This window comes from Zosterops lateralis (genome assembly GCF_965231275.1).
Source record: "Zosterops lateralis genome assembly, chromosome: 26".
Classification (NCBI taxonomy): Eukaryota; Metazoa; Chordata; class Aves; order Passeriformes; family Zosteropidae; genus Zosterops; species Zosterops lateralis.
Genome location: NC_139786.1, coordinates 2604285 through 2629654, shown reverse-complemented (window position 1 = coordinate 2629654; position 25370 = coordinate 2604285). Strand labels below are relative to the sequence as shown.

Genomic DNA, 25370 nt, shown 5'->3' with positions numbered 1-25370 from the left:
GGTGTAACGGGGGTACAGGCGGCTCGCAGGACCGGGAAAAGCGGCCGGTGGTGAAACCTGTATCCCCTGAGTGTAGGATGGAGTGTGTGTGTGATTCTCTGTACCCAGCGGGGTGGTGAGTGTGGCACAGACCAGCCCCCTGCGACCCCCCAAAAGGTGTGTTCCTGACCCCAGCGATGCTGCAGGGAGCGCCTGCCACCGCCAACCCAACCCTCCCTGCCATGGCCAACCCAGCCCTCCCTGCAGCAAACCCTGCAGCAGTGATGCAAATTAATTACACAACACAGCTGGATGCAGCATCCTGGTACCCAGAACTGGATCCCAGGAGAAGCCTTACCCAGCCAAGGGGGTTGCATAGGACACGGCCCCTCTCATAGTCCTGGTTATTCAAGAAAATCCCAAGAAATAAAATAGGAACTTCAGAACTGCTTGAGCCAACCCATGAACAAATAATTTTAATTTTTTTTTTTTTTTTTCAGCAGACCGTAGTTTTTTTTGGAGCGCCACAGTCTCCTCTTCTTTTGAAGTTGGACAGATACAGTAAACACAACAAATATATGATACAACCCATCACAGCTGGATTAAAAAAAAAATACACAAAAAATATAATACATAAAAAAAAAATGGATTTTTTAACATTGTGGACTGACGCAGCTCTAAAAATGGTGATTGTAACCCTGGTAAGCTTTACAAAGTCTTTAAAAAAATAAAACAGTACTTCATGTGAAATTCATAAATACACTGGAGGAGAACGGAGGGGCTGGGGGGAGGGTGGGGGAGTTGAGAAAGTGTCTCTGGGATGATGACTAAACCCCAGCCAGGGCTGCTGGGGGCACCAGTCTGTGTGCGTGGGGTGCAGGGTGAGCCCTGGGCTGGGTGCAGGCAGAAGGGAGGGAGGGATGGAGGCACAAACCGGTCCAGTTAACAAAGAGCTTCGTCCCCCATCGGGGCTGGGAGTGGGGCACGCCTGTGTTTTATGGTGAGAGAGTTTTGAGTTTTCATTCCCAGAGTTTTAGATCAGTGAGTGAAAACAGAAAAAAAAAAAAAAAAAACCCAACCAAAAAACCTACAGAACAACAAACAAACATGCTACATATGAGAACTTGGTGAGAGAGTCCCAGCACAGCCCTGGTATGGTGTGCCAGTGCCTGGCCTTGGATTTTTTCCTCTCTCTTTCCCCCCCTGCTCCGTCTGCTCTGCTCACAGCAGCACCTCAGTCCAGTCCCACCACTGCACCCTCGGCCTGGCACGGGGCTGGGGTGGCTCTGCCCCATCCCACAGGGATGGGTGGCTTTTCCTAGAAGCAAGAGGTCGAAGTCCCTCTGCCTCACAGGACACGTGGCATCAAAGTGGCAGCCAAGGCGCCTTCCTGAGCTCTGGGGCTATTCCTGCTCCTTGCACTGGCAACACTGAGCCCAAACCTGCCCTGTCCCCTCCCAAAGGGGCTGCAGCGCCCCCCAAAACACTCCTGCCCTCCTTCCCACTGCCTTCACTCCTCTGCCAACCTGAGAAACTCATCCAGACCTGGCCACCTCAAGCTCTCTGTCCCCCTGCCAGCCTCCTGCCACCCTGCTCCCTGCCACCTCTGTCCCTCTGTGACCCTCCCGAACCCTGGGGTTGCTTTCCTCAGACTCTGCCCTTGCAGTTGCAGCTTCAGGACTGGGCACTCTGCCTTGGCTTACTTTGGGCTGCAGCCACAAAAATACCAGACCCAGCCCCTTATCCTGGGCACCCTCCTGTCCTCTGTCCCCTCTCTGTCTTCTCTGTCCCAAACTCTGCTCACTGACAGCTTGGCTCTGCATTGCTCAATGTGTTTTTCCCTGCACAAGTCACCTCCCCGGCCACTTCCCACAGGATGCAGGAGAGCGGACGGAGCAGTTTGGAACAGTCATTGCAGAAAACAGGCAAAAAAAGGTGAAGGAACAAAAATAAAAATCCTGAAACAAGGAAAATGTACATATACAAAATGAATCAAGCAAATCTGCCCTCACTGCTCTCGACTCATAACTCCTCAGCAAGCGACCACAGTGGGGACACTGAGCCTGGGCCACCCCCAAGTGCAATTCCGGAAAGCACACACAGAGCTCAGGGGATCCCCCACAAAACCCAGCCAGAGATGGAGACATCCCAAACCTTTCCCCAAACAAGACATTTCCTGTGCAGGGTGGGAGGGGAGCACCTGGGCGCTGCAAAGGGCAATCAGCCTGATTACAAGCATGGTGTCTTTTTAAAAAGTATTAAAAAGCACTTTCATTAAAAAAAAAAAAAAAGGAGAGGAAAAAAAGGAGCCATAAAACCCCATGGTTTGCATTGTCAATGCCCTCATACCTTCACTGCCAACAACTCCCACTGCTCCAGCCTGGCATGGAGAAGAAGGAGCATCTCTGGGGAGGTGGCAGTGTCCCCTCCTCCAATCTGCCCTGCCCTGCCCGTTCACCTCCATGTCCCCTGGGCTGTGCCACACGGTGCCAATGCCACTGTCACTGCCATGCCAATCAGTTTCAGACCTGGCACAGTGCCACATCTTCCTGACTGTCAGTGCTCACTCTGATCCTCTCCTCTCAGGATGGAGGCCACTTCTGAGCAAGGCTGGGGATGAAAGAAGGGGTCGTTCTCTGCTCCGACATCCCGTTGCTGCTGCTGGTGGCACGGTGGGATCCTGGCCTTCATCAGCAACACTGAGGGCTGGTCTCTCCCTCTCCAGCACCAGATGTAGGTTTCCTTTCTCCCTACGCTTCCTTTCCCATTCTTCTTCTTCTTTTTTTTTTTCTTTTTTTTTTTTTTTTTTTTTTTTTTTGTAATTTTATTTATTTATTAAAAAAAAAAAAGAAACTGTTCCTAAGTAGAAAACATTTGCGATCACAAGTCAGTCTTTTTTGGCTATTGTTTTTCTTCCTCCTCCTCCTTCTCCTCCTGTCTTCAAATGACTTCTCACAAGGCAACAGGCATGGGTGGCTTTTCTGCACGGCCCCCTCCCTCTCCCCTGCACGCCCCTCATGGCCCTGCCTGTCCCCAAGGGCCCCTAGTCCTTGACCAACTTGTACACGTGGTGCTGGGCGCCGTGCTCGCTGGTGGAGACCTCGAAAACAAAGGCAATGCAGAGCAAGGTTTCCTGGGTATCCCTGTTCGTAACAACCTGCAGCAGAGCAGAGTGTGTTAGGGGAGTGCTGTGTCCGTGGGCAGGTGCTGTTATCTGGGGAGGAGGGGGGGTTGCATGGGCTCAGGCACAGCCACTTCACACCATGAAAAGATTTGCTACCCATTATTTGTGGGGTCACACAGGCCAATTTAATTGCACCATCAAGATTTACTACCCGGTTTTGGGGATGTTGCACTGGCTCAGGAACAGCCTGAAATGCATCACCAAAAAATTTGTTTGGGGGAGGTTGGATTGCCTCAGGCCCAGCCCCCTGCATTTGCACCACCAAAAACTGGTACAGGTTATTTGGTGAAGTCAAATTCAGACACAGCCAATTTAATTGCACCATGAAAATTTTGCTCCCCGTTATCTGGTAGACTTGTCCAGGCTTGGGCACAGCCACTTTGTTTGCACCACCAAGATCTGCCCCCTGGAATTCAGGGTCTGTGTGCGCTGAGGCACAGCCAGGTCTATGTGGCGACAGCAGGGTCTGTGCAAGTGTGGACTCCACACTCCTGGTGGGACACACCCCCTGGAAAAGGAGGGGAGGTACCTGCAGGATGGTGAAATTCTCCAGGACACTGTTCATCATGTACTTCTCTGGGAGGTGCTTGAGTTTGTGGATGAAGTTGATCATGTACTCGCACATGGGAGACCGGTGGATGCGGTAGACGAACCGGCCGTTCTCCAGCCGCGCATACTCCGTCTGCAGGGGACAGCCAGGGTCAGCAGGGTCATGGATGGTGGTGGCCAACTGGGACAGGGCAATGTCCTCTCCACTCCACCCATAAACATGGTATAGGCACCCATGTGTCCTACACCCAGCTCCAGGACTTTCTCCATCCCAGGACCCACCATGGACCAACTCCAACCCCTTCCCCATGCAGTGGGGCATGGAACTCACCTCCACCTTCTCCACGACCTGCTTCCCAAAGGAGCACACTTTGGTGGAGACTGTGATGGTCATGTTCTCTGCGCTGCTGTACTGGCTGCTGACGCCATAGAAGGTCCCTGGCCCATCCTGGATCGTGCTGTTCAGATCCGCCTGGAGGGAGGAGATGAGGAGAGGGTCTCATGAGGCACCACCACACCCAGCTCTCAATGGGGACAGGGGACACCAGCTTTCAGAGCTGCCCAGGATGCTCCTACTCTGCCAGCCGAGTGCCCAACCCACAATGAGCCTGCAGCTCGAGGATGACCTTCCCCACCCTAACCCTCCTGACAGCATACCCAAAACTTGACGAGGAAGAAGGAGTTCTGGGGCCCACGCTCATAGAGCTCCTTGAGGCCACCTTTCTTCTCAGGAAACTTGTCATAGATCTGGCGGATGTCCACGGCCTCCAGCAGCGGGTCGCTGTACGAGGGGTTCGTCTGGCCGATGTGCACGAAGAGGTGTTTGCTGTACTGTAGGGAGCGGGGTGGAGACAACAGCAGGAGAGGTCAGGCAAGAGAGGAAGATGCCACCAGGCACGGGGATGGAGGGGCACCATCCCAGGCAGGCAGAGGGGACCGTTACCGTTTCGGCATCCCGGGGCACCTCCATGAAGGCGGAGTACTCGAGGAGCCGGAGCTTGGTGGAGGCGATGGTGCGGTCCTGCCAGACCGGCACGGCCGAGGCAGCTGGTGGGAGCGGAGCCAAGGGCTCGTAACCTGGGGCAGGGGCAGTCAGGAGGTGGAGTGAGCCCCCCCTGTAATGCTGCTGTCACCCAACCCTTCTGTATCACCCAGCACAGGCTGGCTAAAATGTGGGATGTACTGGGTAGAAAGGGACTGAAGAAATTCAGCTGGGAGCCAAGGGCTCGTAACCTGGGGCAGGGGCAGTGACACAGGGGTGGGAGGGCAGCCAGGAGGGGTGGGTCCCCCTGCAATGCTGCTGTCCCTCCACTGCACCCCCCACCCTTTTCTATCACCCAGCACAGGCTGGCTAAAATGTGGGATGTACTGGGTAGAAAGGGACTGAAAAGGATTCAGCTGGGAGCAGCACAGTCCAGCTCACTGTGGGGCTTTTTGCTGGATTTAAACCCAGGATTTTCCCCCAGTACCATGGAATCACAGGATGATTAGGTTGGAAGAGACCTTCAAGATCATCAAGTCCAACCCAGCCCTAACACCTCACCTAAACCATGGCACCAAGTGCCACATTCAGTCTTTTCTTAAACACATCCAGGGATGGTGACTCCACCGTCTCCCTGGGCAGACAATTCCAGTACTTTATCACCCTTTCTGGAAAAAACTTTTTCCTAATACCTAACCTACATTTCCCTTGGCACAGCTTGAGACTGTGTCTCAGTAGACAGAGTAGAGCTGGGGAGGAGACACGTGGGTGGCACCATGCATGGGAGGGGACAGAGGACTAATATGATCTGGCAGGGACACCAGGTTCCCTCCAAGGGGATAAGGACATGACTTACTGGCTAGTGATGGAGGCATGGGTGGCTGGATGGGGTAAGCTGGTTGTGCAAACGGTTTAATGCTGCAAAGGAAAAAGCATCATCAGGTTACCAAGCCTGGGATACCCCAGCCCCTTGCCAAGGTGGGGTCCTGCTGGTGCTGGGTGTAGAGGGGTCTGTACTTACTCCTGAGAGGGTCCAGGCTGTCCTGGGATAGGCCCACTCCAAAACTGGGAAAACAGCACAGGAAAAAAGTCAGTGGCTTCTGACTCTCCCTACTCCCAACACTTCCCTCCTCACTTGCTGCAAGCAGCAGGGAGCCCTGCATTGCCACCACGGCTGAGAATGGCTTAAACATCCCCCTGCCCTGTGTGCGGCTCAGGGTGTCCCCACCACCCCGGGGTGTCCCCATGTGGGGGGCCTGGGGCAGTCCTCACCCTGGGGGCAGCAGAGAAGACGGCCTGAGGAAGAGGAGGAGGGGGGCTGAGCTTGTTCTGCAGGACGCTGGCCGACACAATCTGCGCCGAGGACATGGAAGCCATGCTCTGCAGAGCCTTATCCTTCGAGACCTGGTCCTGAGAGGAGAAGGGGGGACAGGAGGGAAACAGGGGTTACAGGGGCAGATTGAGCTCCCTCAACCCGAGCGTGCCTGACAGGTTTTGCAAAATCAGCAGCCAATCCCACAGCCCAGCCGAGGGACTGGTGCAGAGGGATCCCCCCCACGCCTTCTCAAAAGTTAATTAACATTTAAAGCTTGCCAATATCCTCTGGGCAAAAGCTGATGGGTCTGGAAAATGCCCCCTCCCACTGCTGCTGGAGGCCCACCCCCTTGGGGATGCTAAGGGTTTTTAGCCCCTCCACTGGAGAGGGCATAATGCAAAGGGGAACAAAAGGAATTTCAGACTCAAGCTCAACTTACCAAGTTCATGGCCTGTCCGCAAAAGAAAGGAAAAAAAAAAGGGTTAGAGTGTCATGGGAGCCTTTGGGTACTCTGTACACCTCCCCCAAGTCGGTGCTGGTGTCAGCTGGGGCAGAGTTAATTTTCTCCACAGCACAGGCATGGGGTGGCTGGGAAGTGCTGTGAAGAGAATTAACTCTACCCCAGCTGAAGACAGCACAGCTGGAGATCCCCCACCCTGGGTCATCACCACAGCCCGATGTGGGGAGTGAAGCCCCTGACCTGGCCAGCCCCTGGGGGATGCACATGGTGGCCACTGATGCCCAGGCTTAATCCCACCAGGAATGGGATGCCAAAGCCCTCCACCACTCTTTTAAGAGGTCACTGTGGTGAGCCAGGCCTGTGCCTTTCTTGACTTTTTAATATACTCTACAGCCTCCTCAGAGCCCCCCAGTGCTCTGGCCCCAGGGCACAGAGAGGAAGAGCTGCTGGGATGCCCTGGGACATGGGCACCAACTCCCCTACAGGCCCTGCATGGAAAACCCTGAGCACAACCCTCCTGTGCTGTGTGTGCACTGACAGAGGAGATCAGCTGGTTTTCCTTTTGCTCCAAAGGTCACAGCACTGCTGGGCAGGAGCTCCAGGGCTCTCAGGTCTTGCCTGGAGCAGGGCTGCTCCTCCACTTGCATCGTTAGGACAGGTTCATGCTGGTCCCAGTGCACACCCTCTGCTTTCCCTCTGAACCTTCCCCAGGGATCAATGCTTCATTTATTTTCACCTGGGGCAGGGCAGGAGGGCGGGCGTGCAGCCACATGCCGGGAGCACGAACACACACATGACTGCAGCTCAAAAACACAGACACTGCTCATGGAAGTGTTTCCATCCCACAGGACAGTGCTGGCTGAGGCCAGGGGGCTGCCTGCACTGAGCTTGAGAAGGGGTGTTCTGTATCCTCTGAGTGTTGTTCAGGGGGATCTCTGTCCTGGTTGCTCCATGCCGGAATCCTGCAGGGAGCATGGCTGGGGATGGAGAGCACAGCCATGGACCCCTGGGGTCACTCCTGCCTCCAATTCCCCCTTGCTCTGCACTGTGCCATGTGGCAAGGACAGATTATTTTATTTTATTTTATTTTATTTTATTTTATTTTATTTTATTTTATTTTATTTTATTTTATAGGCTTCTGCTGCTGTTGACCCTGCTACCTCCCTCACTTCCCTGACTGTCCCTCTTGGGGCTGGAGACTGGGTTTAAGCCCAAAGGAGCATCCCAAAATAAGTTCCAGGTGCTTTCTCCTGGCTTCTCCTAGCAGACCAAACCCTGGCTGTGGGAGCCCTCGTGGCATCCTGCTCATGGAGCACTGAGGTCTCTGCTGAAGGACTTTGAGGGGCACATCTTGGTGAGCTCCCAGGCAGCATGAGCTGGAGTCTGTTAAAGCTTTGAGGATGAAAATGCTCCAGCTCTGACAGTGCTCTGACAGTGGCCTCCACTGCCAGCCTCAGTGCTGGAGATGGACACAGCCCCCAGGACAGGGGGAGCTGTTGATGTTTTTGGGACATCAAGCTCAGCAGGCTGAAAGATTTTCTGGGCTCCCGCTCATACAAGGCAGCAAATCACCCCTGGAGCTACTCAAGGAGATGCTCCCTGGTGTGACAGTGCAGAGATTAACTGAGGAGCACTGCAGGAGCTGGCTGTCCCCTGTGGGTGGTTGTGCAGTGGGGACCTCTCTGTCCTCCACCTTGTACCATGTGGGTCCAACCCAAGCAGGGCTTGGTCCTTTGGTGATGCCCCCAGTCCTACCCACACCCCCCCCATCATCACCCTCCCCACTGCCACCACAAAGTTTGGTGGGAACAGTTATGGAAAGGTTAGTTGGGCTCCAGTTAGGAGGAAGGAAAGAAGGAAGGAAGAAAAGAAAAGCCAACCAGAAAAGAGAGAGAGAATGATCCATTTTTTTTTTTTCCTCACTTGGCTCCCTTGGCTCCTGGCACTGTGCCCCCATCTCCAACAGCATGGCCCCAGCTGGACCTGCTGCCACTCACACCCCTGTGCTGCCCTGGGCTGTGCTCACACCCTGGTGCATCACAAGCCACTGGGCTGGCAGCCTGCAGGGACCTCTGGGGCCGTCCTGCTTCTGCCCACATCACACCAGCACCTATTCTGAGTGGGTCAGTCTCAGCTGTGGAGGGGCGTGGGCCTTTGCACACCATGCTTGAACCTCACTTTGCCTCACTGGCTGCCCTGAGGGGCCCTTCTGCTTGTGGAGAATCCCTGATGGCTCAAAAGTGGGGGCAGTCCTCATGCATCATGAGAGGAGGGTTTAAACCCATGTCTCCCCATGGCAGAGTCCTTGTCTGGATGCAAAGAGGGGATTTGGCACCCACATTTGCCCTCCTGGAGGAAAGAGAAGAGCTCTGCTGCCTCTCCTTGCACTTCTCTCTGGGCATCCCACAACGACACCTGTAAAAACCATCTGACCCAAGGAGCCAAGTGAGGGGGAAGAAAAAAAAAACACCAAAAAAAAGGAGAGTAAAACAGGAAAGCAAGCAGCACACCGCAGAGCCGAGTGCATTAGTCGTCAGCAGGCGGGGGCCAGGCGAGGCAGGGCGTACCTTCAGCTTGGATTGAATCTCACGAGATTTCCGTCGGGCAAGAACCTGCAAGTGGCTAGAGACCTGCAGAGAGAGAGCAGAAGGAGAGGGGGAACAGCAGAGCCGTCAACCAGAGGAAAGGAGGAGGAAGGAGAGGGGCTGCCCATGCTCACAGAGACACCGCCGCGGACACCTGGGCAAGGGCGCCAACGTACCTTGATGCCAACCTGGTACTCCCGCACCTTCTTCCGAGCTAGAACCTGTATGTGGCTGGACACCTACGGCCCGCCACGCCGTTCAGAAAGGAAAACACAGAGAGCGTGAAGATACGTTCCCCCTGCAGGGTGGGATGCTGCCCCCGGGGGGGAGGGAGTGTGCAGCAATGGGTTCTCCTGGAGCTGCTCAGGGTCCTGCACCCGCCAAGAGCTGGAGGAAGAAAGCTGTGGGGTACCCCGGTGCTGGCTGATGCTGGTTTGTGCTCACCCCAGAGTGGGGTGAAGCTCCTTGGTGTAAAGCTGTTGCAGTTGAGGGGGTTCCCCATTTTTGCCACCTCTTGGCGACAGACAGACAGACAGACCCTGTCAGCCCCTGTGAGTGCCAGAAGTTGAGGACACAGCCTGGCAGGTTTGAGGTGAGCTGGGTTGCCTGGAAAGTTTGAGGTGCCCCAGGTTACTCAGTGGGGCCTGAGGGTCCAAGAGGGACTGGCAGATTGCCCCAGGGCTCCTGCTGGTTTTGCATGTGGGAAAGGTAAGAAAGGTTGGGTTTTTGTGTCTAGGCCCCCAGATAAGATCTAGACAAAAGATCTAAAGAAAAGAGACTGATGTCCAGGCACTAAAGGCACAGCATGGCTGGGGGCCATCCACAGGAAGGGTGGGTGTTCATGCACCCACAGGCCTTCAGGCCCAATTTTGGCAAGAACCTGCTCCCACCAGTGCCAGGCTGTCCAAGAGGAGACACCAGGCTGTCCAGGAGACAGAGGGATCAGTGCCATGGGTGCTCTCCCATGCCTTTCCTGAGTCCCCCCAGTGCATTGCATCCTTCCCCCATGGAGGGGGGGACCCAGTTAAGTCTTCAAGCCAGAAATGAAGTGTTGCTTAGCACTGCTATGAATACAAAACCAGTGGCCAGACCCAGGTTCCTCTCCTTTCAGCATAACTCCAGGAGGAATGATGTCTGCAGTGTCTGGGGACCAACGTCCCTCTCTTGTGGAGACTTGTGGCATGGGCCAGTCTCAGAATAAGTGTCCCAAACCCAACCATCTCCCTGTGGTGGGAGATGCTCCCAAGCATCCAAGGCCATGGGCTCTGCTGGGACAGGTGGCCTGGCTGCTGGCAGGGGGCCACAATGAGGGGAGGGAAGAGCCACTGACCACATGACAAAGACACACGTCCCATCAAGGGCTGCAGCAGCCCAACCTCAGACAGGTTTGGTACAGCAAGGGCTTGCAGGGACCTCTGTGTGCTCCTGCCCTGCTGGCACCCCTGACTGTGCTCTGCCTGCATCCCTGCCTGCCCCAGCATCCAACCAGGCAGGGCAGTGAGAGCAAGGGCAAAGCTCTGTGGTACCTGCAGCCCCACCAGGAGCAGCTCCACAGCTCCACACAGCCAGTCCCTGGATCCCTGGCTGGGATAGGGATGTCCTGCTCTCAGCCCATGGAGTTTGGAGTGTTTTTGCTGTGGCATAAAGCCTGACAAGGGGCAGAGAGAGAAACAGTCCCCAGATCCAGGAGGCACAGCAGAGACCCATGCAGGCACACACAGACACACACACAGTGCCCAGAGAGTGTCTGAGGGCTCCTGCCACCTGCAAGGTTATTACCCCAACCAGGTGGGTGCTGCCTGCCCTCACACCCTCATTTTCAAGGCATCCTGGCACAGAGGGAACCCCACGGGTTTTGTGCCTACAGGCAAAGCTCCTCACACATGGAGGACCTGCTGGCAGCAGCAGTGCCTTGAGGAGGGGACACATCGGCTCCCCCTGGGCTTACCTGGCATCGCCTCCCACCCCCCACCCAAGCCCAACTCCAGGAGATAAAACCAGAGCGACGCCTCACCTGCTTCCTCGTCCGTGTCTTCCCCGTTCGCAGTTTGATGTAGCGGGCGATCAGCTCGTTACGACCTGCGGGCAGAGCCCAGAGTCAGCCCTGGCACACAAGGGGCACCAAAACCCCCCCCCAAAAAACCCCAAAACCTCCTCCGCCCCCCTGCCCTGACAGGGGAGGTGCTGCCAGGAGGTGGCGCTGCCGCGACAGTGTCGGGGCCACTTTGGGGACACGGGGGTGGCCAGGGCATGACACGCCCCCCCGCCCAAAGCCACCAACCCCGGGGGCTCCCAGCGAGGTGACAGTCACCAGGGACCCCCACCACAGCCCTGCCTAAACCACAGAGCCCCTCAAAACCCAGCCAGACCCCCTTATCAGAGCCACCAAACCCACCCGGGGGCTGCAGTGCCCGCAGGGGGGTCCTGGGCTGCCCCCTCCCCACCCCAGGGCACCCCTCTTCCCGTTCTCAAGCCGTGCTGGCCTTTCCACCAGTATTTCCTAACGTCCTGGTCTAATTTGAAGCAGAAGTTGCTTTTGCGCCACCACATTTCAGGGGCCAGCTGTGGCCAATCTACGTTCAAACGTCAGAGCAGCTGGGAGCTTTCTTCTTCTTCTCCCGGCCCCGGCCCCCGCCGCCCCCCGCGCACGGGGGCAGCCAGGCACGCCAGATTTATTTTAATGGACCAGATGGTCGCGGTTGGAACTTGTCGAAATGCCCTTGGAGAGGGTTTGGGCTTTAAAAGAATTATAAAAAAAAAAATTCCTTAAAAAAAAAAAAAAAAAGAAAAAAAAAGAAAAAAAAAAGAATAACTAACTAACTAAACTAACACCCCCACCCACCCACCCCCGGGTTTGGCCCCCTCCCAGCCCTACAGCAACTGGGCCCTGCTGGGGGGACACACACATGGGGACAGACAGGGCCAGGTGCCACGCAGAGACAGCTGCCCCTTGGGGTGCCTGTGCCCAGGGGAGGAGCTGGTGGGTGGGTGACAATGGGGGGTCAACCTTGCACAGCCCTGGTGTCACCCTGAAGCACAGTTCCCACCCCTCCAGTCCATGCTGGCTCCTTCATTAGCACCGAGCAGGGGACAGGTCTGAAAGGGTGTCCTTTAAGCCCAGGTGAGATGACACCCACAGCAGGGTGCTGGTAGGAGGGATCCTGCTGATGAGCTCCAGTTTGTGGGCTCGAAAAACCTCCAAAATTCCCTTTGTATGCTCTGCTCCTGAATCCCATCCTTTGCACCCCATACCCTGCCCGTGGGAAAGAAATATGGGGAAAAATATAGTAGAGAAATGTGGGTGCCTTTCTGGACTTGGTGAGGCAGTCCCAGCCCTAGTGCCCAGCATGCAGGGCCAGCATCTCCTGCACACATTCTGCCTCACACCATGCCCAGGGCTGCTCCCTCACAGCCACCCCTGTGCCCATGTGCCCTGTCCCTTGTCCCTTTCCCTGTGATTCATCAGGACCGTGCCATGTGCCATTCCCTCTGAGAGGGCACGTCCTCCTCCAAATTACCACATTCCCCAAATTCCTCTCCCCTGACACCACCACGTGAACCAGTTGGACAGGCTGGGTTAAAAATAACCCATCCAGAGCTGAGTGTAGCAAGGCCCAGTGTGCCCGTGCTGGGTCCTGGCTCCCCAGTTCTCACCTTGCTTTGCCACCCCTGCAGTGCTGGCACCAGTGTGGCAGGGGCTGGCACGGCCATGGGCACCCATGGAACCCCCAAAAAGAGGGGTGGTGAAGGAGAGCAGAGGCACTGGCACACCATTATGCTGCATGCTGGCATTGCCTGTGCTGCCAGTGCCCCTGGTACAGTCAGTAGTGCCAGCCAGGGGTCCCAGGGGTCCCAGTGGGGAAGTGCTGGGGAAGGTGGGGGGGAGATGAAAGGCCAGCAGGGGCTGCTGCCTCTTTAAGCAGCTGCCAGATGTCTCTGAAAGGCTGGAAAAACCGGTTGGGGCGTGCTTGGAAGGGCCAGGCTCCCGGCGGCACTTCAGCTATTCCCGGAGAAATCCAAAAAATGCATATGCTTGGGAAGCCCTGGGCTCCCCTGCCTGCCCCTCAGCCTGCCCCTCAGCCTGCCCCTCCACCAGCCCTGATGCCGTGGGTTGGGGGGCCTGGCAAATGGGGTGGCACAGGTAGCTGGCATGGGTGTGGGGACAGTGGCATGGTGCTCTCCATAAAGCCTCGTCCCTTTTGCCCCTCTCTTCTGGCAGTGGGGGAGCCATTGCTGTGACAGCAGCATCCTGGGCAGGTGTATTTTGGAGGCTGGAGATAGAGATGCCAGCCCTGGTCCTGTTGTCACCATGGGGTGCTGGTAATATGGCAGCCTGCTCCTCACTCTGAGGTCACTGCCCTTGGGGTGACATCATGGGATGTGCAGGGGAGGAGGAACCAGTCCCTACCCTGGCAGGGATAGGGAGTTTTGGGAGACACCAAAAACGAGGTCGAAACCTCCAAAATCATCACCCCAGTGGGACTAACCAGCTTTGCTGCCACCAATGAAGTCACCAAAAACTGAGCTGGGTGCAGGTGGCTCAGGGTGGGTGAGTGACCCTTGGCACAGGGCGCTCTGGCCACCAGGTCCGGTTGGGGAAGGTTTGGGGAGGGATGCGGAGGCACAGGGGAGCAGGAGGGCTGGGGCTGCCCCGGCCCCGCAGTCCCGCGCCCGCTCCCTGCCCGACGGCTTCACCAAACCAGTCGGTCCGGCAGGGCCGAGAGAGGGAGGGAGAGCCAGTGCAGAGGGAGGGGACGCACACAGGTCACTGCCACCTCCCCGCTCCAGCTCCACGATGAACCCGAGCCAGCTGCTTTCGGGGTTGGAGGATGCTCCAGGGCGATGCCCCAGCGTGGGTTTGAGGCAGGAGGTTTCAGTTCATCCTGGCTGGCAGTGCCTCCATCCAGCCCCCGTCACTCACCGTACATCTTGCCCTCATCTGAGAGGATGATTTTCCTCCGGCCGCAGGGTGGGTAGATCGCCAGCGCCTCCTGGAAGCTCTGCTCGATGTCTGGACTCCACACACCCTCGGCATCATTGTCCAGACTCTTGTCCATGCCGTCCTGGCCATCTTCCCGCCCCTCCCCAGGGCTGCCGCTGGCGTTCCAGCTGTTGGACGCTATGGTGCTGGCTGCTCTGGGCTCCGACCCTGAGCCCCCACGGATACACGACAACCTGCTGGGACACAGGAGACACCTATCAGATCCAAACACCCTTGCTGGGACATGGAGTGCAGTGACAACATGGTGCCAGATCTGTTCCTGGCCCTCGCTCTGTTCTCCCAGAACAGCATCTCATTGTAAGATATCAGACACACAAATAGGCTTTCCTTGGGGGTAGAGAATGATTTCTATGAGTATCCCCAAATTCAAGTCACAAGTGACCACCCAGGATCCACCCAAATAAAGTTTGGGAAGGAAACTGCCCCAGCTACTGTATTACCCATACAAGGAACTTGGGAACGTGGTGTTTATGGCTGACACCTCGGGGACAGGGTGACAGCCTGTGAACCCTGACCCTGCATCAGTACCCACTGCCAAACAGCAGTCTCTTTGGGCAAGCTGGCCTACAAAACACCCCTAGGCCCCAGAATCCCAGCTCCACCATGCCTGGCAAAGGCAGAGCTGGGATTTGAAGGGAGATGCTGAGCAGCTCCAAGCCAGACCCCACTAATGGGAACCAGGTGGCCAGAGCCATCCAGCAGCCCTTCCCCTGGTACCAGGAGAGGCCCCCCCACCCTGAGGATGCTCAGCTGGGGCCCCAGGCCCTCCCCAGCTGGTGGGCGATGCTGAGGAGCCTTCAATCCTCCTCCTCTTCCTCCTCCCCTTGCCCAGCTCCCAGTGCAGCGTTTCAGTGTTTTGCAATAACATGTTTGGCGGCAGCTGCCGGCGGTGGGAGCGGAGAGGTGTCTCCTGCGCCGCCGCGCTTCCCGGATGGGCTGGGAGTGTACAAAGGTCTCCAGCACAGACATCTCCTTTTAAAGGAACTGCTGAGCCCGCTGGCTCAAGTGCGCTGCGAGGCCTTGCTGCCTGGTTGGGTTGTTGGTTTGTTGTTTTTTTTTTTTTTTCCTTTTATAAAAAAAGAAACTTAGCCCCCCCATCCCTTCTCTCCCTCGTCGTGATGTGATGTCAGCCCCTCCGGTCCCGCCGCCCCGTCCCCCCCGCCGCCGCTCCCCCTCTTGCTGAGCACTGTGGCCAAATAAGGAGAACTGGATTGTAGGATCGAGCCAGCCGGCCAAGGGAGGGATGGCGGCAGCGGTGCCGGACGGGCCAGCGGCACCCCGGCTGTGCCTGCTGCTGCTGGGGGCTCCGTGGGGATGCAGGCTCCAAACCTGGCAGGGTATTGGGGATGGGAGGGCAGGGAAACACAGGGACCAGGCACTGCACAGGGACAGTGACGGTGGTGTGTGGGGACAGGCCCAGTGGGACCCTCACTCCCCCCTGCAGCCCAGCAAACGCATCAGGGCTCTGTCCCTGTGGGGGAACCTACACTGGGGTCCAAGTGCCTTGGTGCTGACCCCTGGCTGCTTCACAGCAGCCCAGGACCCCCCGACATGGGGGAACCTGAGACTCCTCAGTTCCTGCAGCAGCCCAAGACCCTGCAGCCCACAAAGGCCTCAGACCCCACAGCAGCCCCATGGCAGCCCCAAACCCCTCAGCACTGTGGCAGCTCAGGAGCCCCCAGTCTCACAATACCTCTGTGGTCAGAGACCCTGCAGCCTGGTGCCAGCCCAGGGCCCCACAGCACCAAAGGGCTGCCACCAGCTCACCCTAACAGGGGAAAGCTCCAAGAGCTGGTGCTGGAGGGTGACTTTACAGGGACTCACCAGGCTCCCTGCCCTCCCCAGCTGATGAGTGTCTGGGAAAAGCTATAGGGCTGAGAGCAAAACCTTGGGGCTGGCTGCAGCACTGCAGGCAGCGTGCCCAGTGCCCTGGGTCACCGTGCCAGGCAGTGCCTGCACAGGCAGGGCGACAGCTGACCCCACTCCCTGCCCGTGACACGCGTGTCCCCCTCCCTTGGAGGTCCCCAGCCCCCTCCCACCCCACTCCCCCTCCAGCAGGGAAATCCCAGCCCAGCCTTTTCAGCGAAGCTGCGAGAGGAGGGAGGGTGATGCTGGGGCCCCGGCCAAGGTGCGAGGAAGCAGCTCCTCCTCCTTCTCCTTCTCCTCCTCCACCGAACCTGCTTTTGGCCAGGCGAAGACATTGGATTTCCTGGAGGGAGGGTGCATTCACCGCGCTGACGCAAGGCACGGCCGAGTGCCGCTCCACCCTGCCCTTACAAAACACCAACAACAGCAGCAATTAGAGAACCGGCACGGCTGGACGGCCTGCGGAGACCGTGGCCAGACCTGCTCAGGGCAGGGAAGGGGACCGGACTGGCCAGAAAATATGTCACCGGCTCCTGCCTTGCAGCTGCTCCCCAGGGACCAGGGCAGGGAGACCACCCCTCCCACAGCACAGGCATCTCTGCAGGGTTTGGGGATCCCAGGACCACTGCCCCACACCCCTAGGGGATGCTGGCTGCTCTGAGGATGCTCACCACCCATGAGCGGGGATGGTCACTGACACCCACACCAGGAGGGTGTCCCCACTTCCAGCTCACCCACCCCTGAATTTGTGGGAAGCACCCACTCCAGCCCACAGCTCTAGAGGGTGACTAGAGGGGGCTGCAGCCTTGTGAATCCCCCAGTGGACTCGGTGCCCACAGCAGGCAGGGGAGGATGCCTCCAGGGCAGCCCTTATCTCCCTGCGAGGTCAAGGCTGCCCAGGAGACTGGGATGGTGTTCCCACGGCTCCCAGAGCTCCATGTGTGGGGGATGTGAGGGAAACCTGGGGCTGGAGCAGGCAGGGGGGCTGCAGGCAGCTTTCCTGGTGGGAGACCTGCTTGGGGACCCTGCTAAAGCTACAGGAAACCTCTTTAAATCCTGCAAAAGCAAAGAGGGAAGGGTGACTGAGAGATGGGTGTTTTGTGGCAGGTGAGGGAAGGAAATACTTTGGAGGCAGAGTCTGCAGTCAGAGAAGCACCGTGGGCATCCTGTGAGTGTCAAAAGGCAGGAGCAAGGTGCTGCTGGATCCAGCACAACCAGCTGTGATAGGGATCGGGTCAGGGACGGCCAGGGTGGCACAGGGGACAGCACGGGGACATTGTGACATGGGCAGAGGTGCCCGTCACCCCCACAATGGCCCCATGCACCCAGTCCTCATCCTTGACCCATGACACTGAGCTGGGGGACAGTATTCCTCTTCCCCAGCATGGTCAGCCCCAAAAGCATCATCCCATCTGGTGCACCATGAGGCACAGCCCCAGCAGCCCTTGCACTGCCCCAAACCCTTGTGTCCTGCCCAAACTGGGACAGGGGTGATGGCTGTTGTCACAGCATCTCCCCAAACCACCTGCATAGGAGGAGGGCATGGTCACCAGCACTCGCTTCACAAAGGGAATTGCAGCACAGCACGTCCCCAGCTGGCATATCCAGAGGGACAAGGTGTGGGGCAGAGCAGCCCCAAGGACCCCTTCTTACCTGGGGTTCCCCCAGCCCATGGCAGGGGACATTGGGACAAAAAGACTCTGCAGTGGTGCTGGGGACACTGTGGAAGCAAAGAACCTTGCAAAGACAGGGAGGGGGGTCCAGCTGCATCCTGGCTCCATCCTGCCTCCCCATGCAGGGGGCCCAGGGCAATCCAGCCCTTCTCCCTCCCCCCTGCACCCAGACCCCACGGCAAAAGGATAAAAGTTCATGACAAGCCTGGGCAGGATCAGCACAGAGCAGCTCAGCCTCGCACCGGCTCAGTGCCGCCTGCGCCAGCCCTGTGGAGGAACATGAGGCTGCTATCACCCCCTCCCTGTCACTCTGGAGGTGAGGGGGACACGAGTCCCCATCCTCTCTGGTGCTGAACATGCAGCCCCTGCTAGGGACTGCTCTGTGAGACCTCAAAGCTGAGGCTCTAGGGCACCCCAGCTCCTACATGTCCTGGCACTTTGGGGTTCAGTGAGTGCACAGCTGGGGCCCTGATACTGGTAGTGATTTGTAGGCAGGTTAATGTCTCTCATTTCAGACAGGGAAGTGCTGGCTGGGGGCCGTGTCCCTGCTCCTGCCTCTTCCCACCTGGTGACACAGCCAGGAGGAATGCTGCCCACACGGTCACACGGCCACCAGCTCTGCAGAGCCCCTCAGAGGAAACCCAAAAACTGTGGAGCTCCTGGGGGACACCAACAAGACCACAACACACCAAAGAAGATGTTTGTCACGTCCACTGCAGTGCACAGAGCAGGATGCTCTTGGCTCTGCCAAGGATAACTCTGCAGCTCTTCACAGGAGCCCCACATCCCTGGCATATCCCTGGGGTCCCTTTGGGAACACTGTGCCCCATTCCCACAGGGAAAACCATCCCAGGGACAGCCAGAGCTCACCCAGGAGGGTGGCAGCGGCCGAGCAAGAGGCGGCGCGGGAGGAGGGCGGCGAAAGGAGGTTTGTTTACATTGTGCTCCTCTTCCAAACAGCTCTCAGGCTGCGGTGAGGGATTCCCTGGCTCCTGGAGGGAAGGGTGGCCACCCTGCTCTCTCTCCCACCCAGGTTTGCACCTCTCTGAAGGGTCACCTGGCACAGCCTGGGGACCCAGACGGTGGCAGAGCCCCCAGTGCACCAGGCCAGCTCCCCGTGAGACAGCCCAACTAATTTCCTCCCCTCTATCACTTCCTGTCCCTTCCGGCTTGGCGGGCGGCTCAGGAAGCAATCGGAGTGAGGAAACCGCAGGAAGCCACGTGGCAGCATCCCACCAGGGTCTGAAGAACTGCCAGGGCTGCCCCAGGCTTCCCACGCCCCCCAGCTCCAGCTGGACCCCAACAGCCAAAGGGCCCCCAGCTCCCAGCAAAGCCCTGAGCCTCCAGCTGCCAGGGATGTGGATGGTCCTTGCTCAGCTGTGCGAGGCTGAGGGATGCTCAGACCTCTCATCCCAGGGGGTTCTGGATGAACAAAGAGGAAAATGTGAGCGGTTTGCTCCCAAAATATTTGGGGCAGAGAGGAGGAAGGGGATGAGGCAAACCTAGGGGACAGCTCCCTCCTAACAGCAGAATCACAGGCATCCAAACCAATCCCTTCATCCTCTCCCTCTTCCCCAGTCCTGGCACAGCTGAGTTTCGGCTTCTGGAGGACCTGAGCCGGTTTTGCTCGAGTCTTCAGGCTCAGGACCCGAGGGCAGAGGACAGACGGACACTGTAACCCGGCGTGCCTCCCTGGCCCAATTACACTGCCCTGCCCAGCCAGGACGGGGCGTTTCACCCAGCAGCGCATAAATAGAAAGCTTTTAGAGCATTAATTGCTCTCTGTGTTATGAAACGAGCTGGATGGAAACAACAGGGTTGGAGTTGCCTGCTGGGGATGGGCCACCCCCATGCTGTCCCGTGACACCCCCGGTGCTGGTGGCCCATGGCACAGCCAGTGCTGGACACAGCACCCACTGGGGACTGCTGAATTCACCAAAATATATCCATCCCAGGATGTCTCCTCCTCATGTAGAACATCCCATGTATGAGCTCAGAGTGGCCAACAAGTTTTGAGTGCTTGGGGACTCCCAGCTTGTCCCAAGGGGAAGCCAAGGGCCTCTGGTGTCACAGAGCAAGAGGAAAGCCTGGGTCAGGCAGTTCTGTGCCTGCCTGGAACAGTGTCCCACCACTGGGGCCAGCCAGGCATCCCAGGGACTCCACCAGCCCTCTGTCCTGCTCCTGCGAGGAGAAATACCTCCACAGAAGAGCTCCAGGTGCTGCTGACCCCGTTTTATGCCATTGCAGCAGGGCCAGGGAAAACATCTCCCAGGAGACCCTACTAGGCAAGGAGGAGGAGGAGGAGGAGGAGGAGGAGGAGGAGGAGGAAGGCTGCAATGAATTTCACACCTGCCCCCAGCTGCTTCCGCCCCCGTGAAACCCAAGCCTGCCCAGGCAGCAGCTGTACCCACTGCCTGTGCTGTGGCACCCGCTGGAGCCCAGGGACAGCACTCTGTGACTGCCACACTCACAGCTCCCAACCAGAGGAACCCTGTGGGATGGGGCTGCGAGAGCTGACTGGGGGGATCAGCTCCTCAGACACTGCGCAGAGTGGCTGTCAGGCATTGCCACCCCAGCCAAGACATGGAGATGTTCCTGGCTGCCAGAGTCTGGCACAGAATGTGACACAGCACTGTCACTTGGCCACTGTCACCCTTGTGAGAGGGACACACTTCCCTGCCCTCCTGCAATGAGCTCAGAAGCTCAAAGCAATGCCCAGCTGAGGTTCTGCAGGAGCTACAATAGCAGGTACAGACCGCCCTGCACAAACTCCAAACTGTGATTTATTCTCAGAAAGGGATATTTTGATTTAGCACCATTTTACTGCTGCCAGCCCAGACAGTCCCAGCGAGCAAACCCTTGTGCATGCCAGGAGTGTGCTGGGAGCCCGTGGCAGCTCATCACCTTCTCCAGCATCTCCTGCCACTGCCCGAGCCGAGAGTTGAGGACGGGCACAGCGACTGCAGCTCCCGCAGATTGAAAAATCGCTCTGGAATCCTTGGGGAGGAAAATTGCTAAAAATACATGAAGGCAGTATTTTTTTGGTAAAAGAAGGAGCTCCAGCGAGGAGCATGGCCCAAGAGAGCCCAGCACAGTGTGTGTTAGACCCCTGATGTCCAAACGCTGTGACAGCTCTGCAGTGCCACCCAGATAAGGCTGCCAGGGGACACAGCAGCCACCCCACGCAACAGCTGGAGCCCAAACTGTGCCACAGCTGGGCACAGGTGCTGGCAAACACAAAAAGCACAGCTCTGCCCAACTCATCCACCAAGCACAAACCCAGGCAGGGAAAAGCAGTGTCTTGAACCAGACCTTCTCTCCCGGACTGTGAAGCACCCAGACCTTCCTGCTAATAAAAATAAAAAAGTCGGTTGGGTCGGGAGCTCTCAGGGCTGCGTGCGGGTGTGCTCCTTCCTAAAGCCGAATTGCCTAAGCCGGCGGGGGGGAGGCAGGAGCCGCTGCCTCTGGGGGAAGGGCGGGCGGCGAGGAGCTGGCATGGGAACGGCAGCCCATCCTCCACGCACCCGCGTCTGTAAACTTTGAACATCTTCCGGAGAGAAGTTAGTGGCTATTGTGAACAGCTGGATCTAATTTTACGAGGAGCGAGGAGGAGACAGTTGTGGGGAAATAATAAGGCTTGGCGCTCACAGGCGAGGATCCCCGAGCCCGGCCAGCCTTCCTGCCTCCACCGCACCGCGCCGGGGGAGCGCTGGCGAGACGCTCGCGGGGAAACTGAGGCACGGAGCGGCGCGGGGCTCACCCGCCTCCTGGGTAATGCACACCGGGAATCCAGGGCTTTACCCCTGTGTTGTTTCCCCGGGCACAGCTCTTCCTCAGAGCACAAAACTGGGCTGCCAGCACAGGACCCCCCTTGCCCAGCCCAGGGCAGCATCTTCAGAGCCAGGGTCACCCAGCGCCCGTGGGCACCGCGGTGCGAGTGCGACACCTCCCTCCGGCCGGCTGCTTTCCCAGGAGGCTCTGCCCACCTCCTAAAATTAGCTGTCCCCTCCCCGGCCACCCCCCCAGGCCGGGGAGCTCTGCCAGCACACGGGTCCGGCCCGATCCCCCCCGGCAGCAAAGGGGGAAGGGGATGGAGCAGCCTCCTCCATCACTCACACCTCCCCTGGAGCAGTGCAGCCCTGCAGTCACCCCGGTGCCTCTGGCTGGCCAGGAGAGCGCCCCAGGGTGAGCTCTGGGTCGGCTTTATAGAGAAAAAAACCCAGCAGAGGCTGTGACACACCCAGTGCCCCGCTGGGAGAGGTGGGCGCGCTGGGTTTCGGTGTTGCTGTTTGTCTCAAGGCAGAATAATGGGGGACGCTGAGAGTATTAGAGCATCATATCTGCTTGGGATGGGATAGGGGGATGAGTCCCATCGGGATTTGTGCTGCCAGGATGGGACATGCCTCGTGTGATCAAATCTTTCACCCACAGGTAAAGCTACACCAGTGAACGCTGTCACCACAAGGCCACCATCTGCCAACCCCAAAAAATGAGACCTTTGGTGTCGCCTCCAAAGGGCTCGGCCACATGTGCTCATAGGAAACTGCCATGAGCTGCACGGGGAGCCCAAAACAGCACCAGCACCACATAACTCCCTACTCCCACTGCCCGGCCAGGCCAGCGGCTGACCCGCACCACGAGGAGCTTTTCCCAGGGCCCCTCGCTCCCATTTCACAGGCGGGGAAAAACTGAAGCAGCAGCAGCAGAAGCAGCAGCAGCAGCAGCAGCAGCAGCAGCAGCAGCAGCATGCCCAGACCCGCAGCAGGATCCGGACGTGCGTTATCGCGCAGGGGGAGCCGCTGCAGGCTGGTGCGGGGCATGGCCCCGCCGGCTCACCCCATCATTACCTCCCCTCCCTCCCTCCCTCCAAAAAAACATTTCATAAGTCGCCACGTGATGGTGGCAATAGCGAACGCCCAAGAGCTTCAGGTGTCTGCCCCAACCACAACACGCAGGTGGCCTGGACTCGGCCGGCCTGGCCTCCCCCACCCCAAATAAAACCTTGGACAAATAGATGAGAAGGGTCAGGGCATGGCTTGGCCGCTCAGGAAATCCCCCCGTGGTTGGAAGTTCCCAAAATCAAGGGGTAGCTGGTCATATCCCATCCACCCAAAGGCGCTCAAGGTGATGTAAACATTGTGGCTGTCCCGCCAGCCCCCTGCCAGAGCCATCAAGGATTTGATGAGAGAGGGAAGCTCTCAGAGATGGGGCATTTTTTGGAAAGCATCCGTCCAGTTGAGTGATGGATGGATGGAGAGATGCCAGCCTCACAAAGAGCCTCAGGATGGCTCTTGTCACACAAATCCCAGCAGCACCCCTGGTTAGGGCTTTGCTGCCCCTTCTCCCCTCTTCGCCTCCATTTTCCACTCTCATAGACAGAAGAAGAGGTACTAACATAAGAAAACACATTCCCCCCCCAAAAAAACCAGTCCAAAATTGCCCATTTATCCCTTTTCTGGCAGCTACACGCCTGCACCCAGCCTCACCACCGAGCTCACCTGCCACCAGCCTCGTGCCCTCTGTGTGTTTGATGGGAGCTGCGCGGTTACTCGCTTTTTAATACATTAATTATAGCTGATTACCGCTGCCACCCCCACCTCCCCAGTGCCATGACCCGCTCACGCACCGCTGGGAAAAGGCTCCTTCCCCCGGCACAGTGCCAGGGCCACCGGGACTCGCCTCCCAGGCCACTTGGTGGTGGCAAGATGGGGATTAAACGGCGATTAAAGGGAGATGCTGTTTCTGATATCGCGATAAACGGCCACCGCATGGCACGGCAAATGGATTCGAGTCTCTTTTATTTATGGAGCTGGAGGATTCTGCTTTGTAGGAAAGGGGATTTTAGATGTGGGATAACTGCTGGAGGGTTATGCTGTTCAAACATCCCCCTACCCTAAGCTGCACCCCAATGTTGCAGTCACCTCGGGCAGGATGAGGTGCCTTGAAATACCTGGGTGCCATTTACAGAAGGTGGCTGGACCCTCTGCTTTCAAAGGGTTATTCCTGTCAGAAAAGCCAGTGTGGTGCCAGCCACATGCCCACGGTAGGGGAGGTAACTGGGTACTCGAGGTGCCTGAGGATGGCAATGTCCCCCTCTGTCACCCGGCTGTGAGGAGGAGCTGCTCACCCCACAGCCATCTATCTGCAGCCCCTTCCCATGGGAATGCTGATCCTGTGACACCCAAACTGGGCCAAATCCAGTTGTCTTCTCCCCATGGGACAGTCACTCTTGTCCTCTCTGGTGGGGAAGTGCTGGGGCACTGCCACAGTGACTGTCACCTGCCCTGTCACCAGGGTCCCAGCCCCTCTACCTGTTCCTCTCCTGGCTTCACTACTGAGTGACCTTGGCAAGCTCTCACCCCTTGCCCACTTTGGGGACTCTCTTCCCCTAATTCTTAGGGGAAATGAGCACCCAATGGGTGTGGGCTGTGCGACCACAGAGCCCCTAACACCACTGAGTGCAGGGGGGGTGTATCAGCCTGGCAAACCCCAATTCTCCACTCAGCATCACCAGCCCCCCAACAGCGGGGGGAGGCCGGCAGGGCGGGCTGGCAGGGCCCCCCAGGGTGGCCGGGCACTGCCAATGCCCTGACTCACGACACGCACGTACCCGCGCGGGGTAAAGCGATAGGAGGGGACAGAGGATGCCGAAGCCCAAAATACCCCGGCGTGCCTGACACAGGAGATTATCGCTTCGCTGATGGGACCATCGCCCAGCCCGCCTTGTCCCGGCTCCCTGCAAAGCACCAAAACCCCCCAAAATCTCTGCCTTCACCTCTCCCCATGCTGCCTCATGCCAACCACCCAACAGCAGTGGTGCCCACCACACCAGCAGGGCCAGTGGTATCATTTCCAGCTGGTTTCTCCCCAAATTGGGTTTTTTTCTCAATCAAATGCGTTGTATAAGGCCTGAGTAGTTTTGGGGGGCTGGAGGTGAGTGGCTTGGCCATATTTTCCTTCCAAGGGGGTTAAGGCGAAAAAAAAAAACCAAAAACCAAAACAACACCAAACCCAAGGAAGGGGTGTAAAAATAAAATAATAATAATAATAATAATAAAGATGACACACTGCTGAAAATTATCCACCTAATTGCCGCCTTGTTAGCAAAGCACCCCTATGACGAGGCACAAAAAGTGTTTAACACACAGTCAGTGCACGGTCATCCCCAAACACGCGTGTGACACACATGGAGCGTGACACGCGGGTGACCCCGGGACCCTTCCCCGGGGGGGGGGGGGGGGGTGTCAATCCCTGCCCGTAACTCCCACCCCGAGCGCTCCCGACGTTCACAAGGCCCCTTTGTCACCCCGGGGGGACCTGGCGGGGACACCGACGGAGCCCCAAGACTTGATGGGCGGGGGGAGTAGTGAAATAGTGAAATAATAGTGAAATAGTGAAAACAGCCCGATTGTGCCCCCCCCCTAAAGCACACACACCCCATGGAGGGAGGCACAGAGCTGCCCGCCTGGGGGTGGCTGGTGCGACCCCTGTGCCCCCCGCCATCCCCGGGGCTGGGGCAGCCTGCGGGCCGGGAGGAAGGAGGGGCTGCAGGAGGAGGAGGAGGAGGCGGAGGAAGGGGGGCTGGGAGTCTGTTCCCGGGGAGCGCTTACCTGCTCCGTGCTCCGGAGGGGCTGGGCCGGCCGCAGAGCCGGAGCGGGGCCGGGGCCGGGCCGGGGCGGAGGGCAGGGCAGGAATGCGGGGAGCGCGCTGGGCTCCGGGGCCGCGCACAGAGCCGGCCGCGCACAGAGCCAGCCGCGCCGACGGGAAAGTTTATG

General features: G+C 58.0%; 1 protein-coding gene across 4 annotated transcripts; it reads right to left on the bottom strand.

The window, feature by feature from the left end:
- Positions 1-429: 429 nt before the first annotated feature.
- Positions 430-25370, bottom strand: TEAD3 (TEA domain transcription factor 3). 4 transcript variants are annotated; one of them, XM_083878334.1, is made up of 14 exons: positions 25206-25370; positions 13976-14229; positions 11069-11133; positions 9231-9293; positions 9037-9099; positions 6449-6460; positions 5967-6104; positions 5716-5759; positions 5551-5612; positions 4656-4789; positions 4370-4543; positions 4044-4184; positions 3693-3845; positions 430-3136 (listed from the first exon to the last, which is right to left on the bottom strand). In XM_083878334.1, exons 2-14 carry the CDS (start codon positions 14109-14111, stop codon positions 3023-3025), a joined length of 1299 nt encoding a protein of 432 aa, XP_083734460.1. In that variant the 5' UTR covers positions 14112-14229; positions 25206-25370; the 3' UTR covers positions 430-3022. The 4 variants fall into 4 exon arrangements, with proteins under 4 accessions (XP_083734460.1, XP_083734461.1, XP_083734462.1 ...); XM_083878335.1 differs by lacking the exon at positions 9037-9099; XM_083878336.1 differs by lacking the exon at positions 9231-9293.

Excerpts from the sequence above, each read along its gene's own strand:
- TEAD3 (XM_083878334.1), bottom strand. The coding sequence starts at position 14,111 with ATGGACAAGAGTCTGGACAATGATGCCGAGGGTGTGTGGAGTCCAGAC. Across the intron at positions 4,790-5,550 it reads CATGCCTCCATCACTAGCCA|GTTACGAGCCCTTGGCTCCG; the intron begins GTAAGTCATGTC and ends CCCCTGCCCCAG. Across the intron at positions 3,846-4,043 it reads AGGTCGTGGAGAAGGTGGAG|ACGGAGTATGCGCGGCTGGA; the intron begins GTGAGTTCCATG and ends TGTCCCCTGCAG.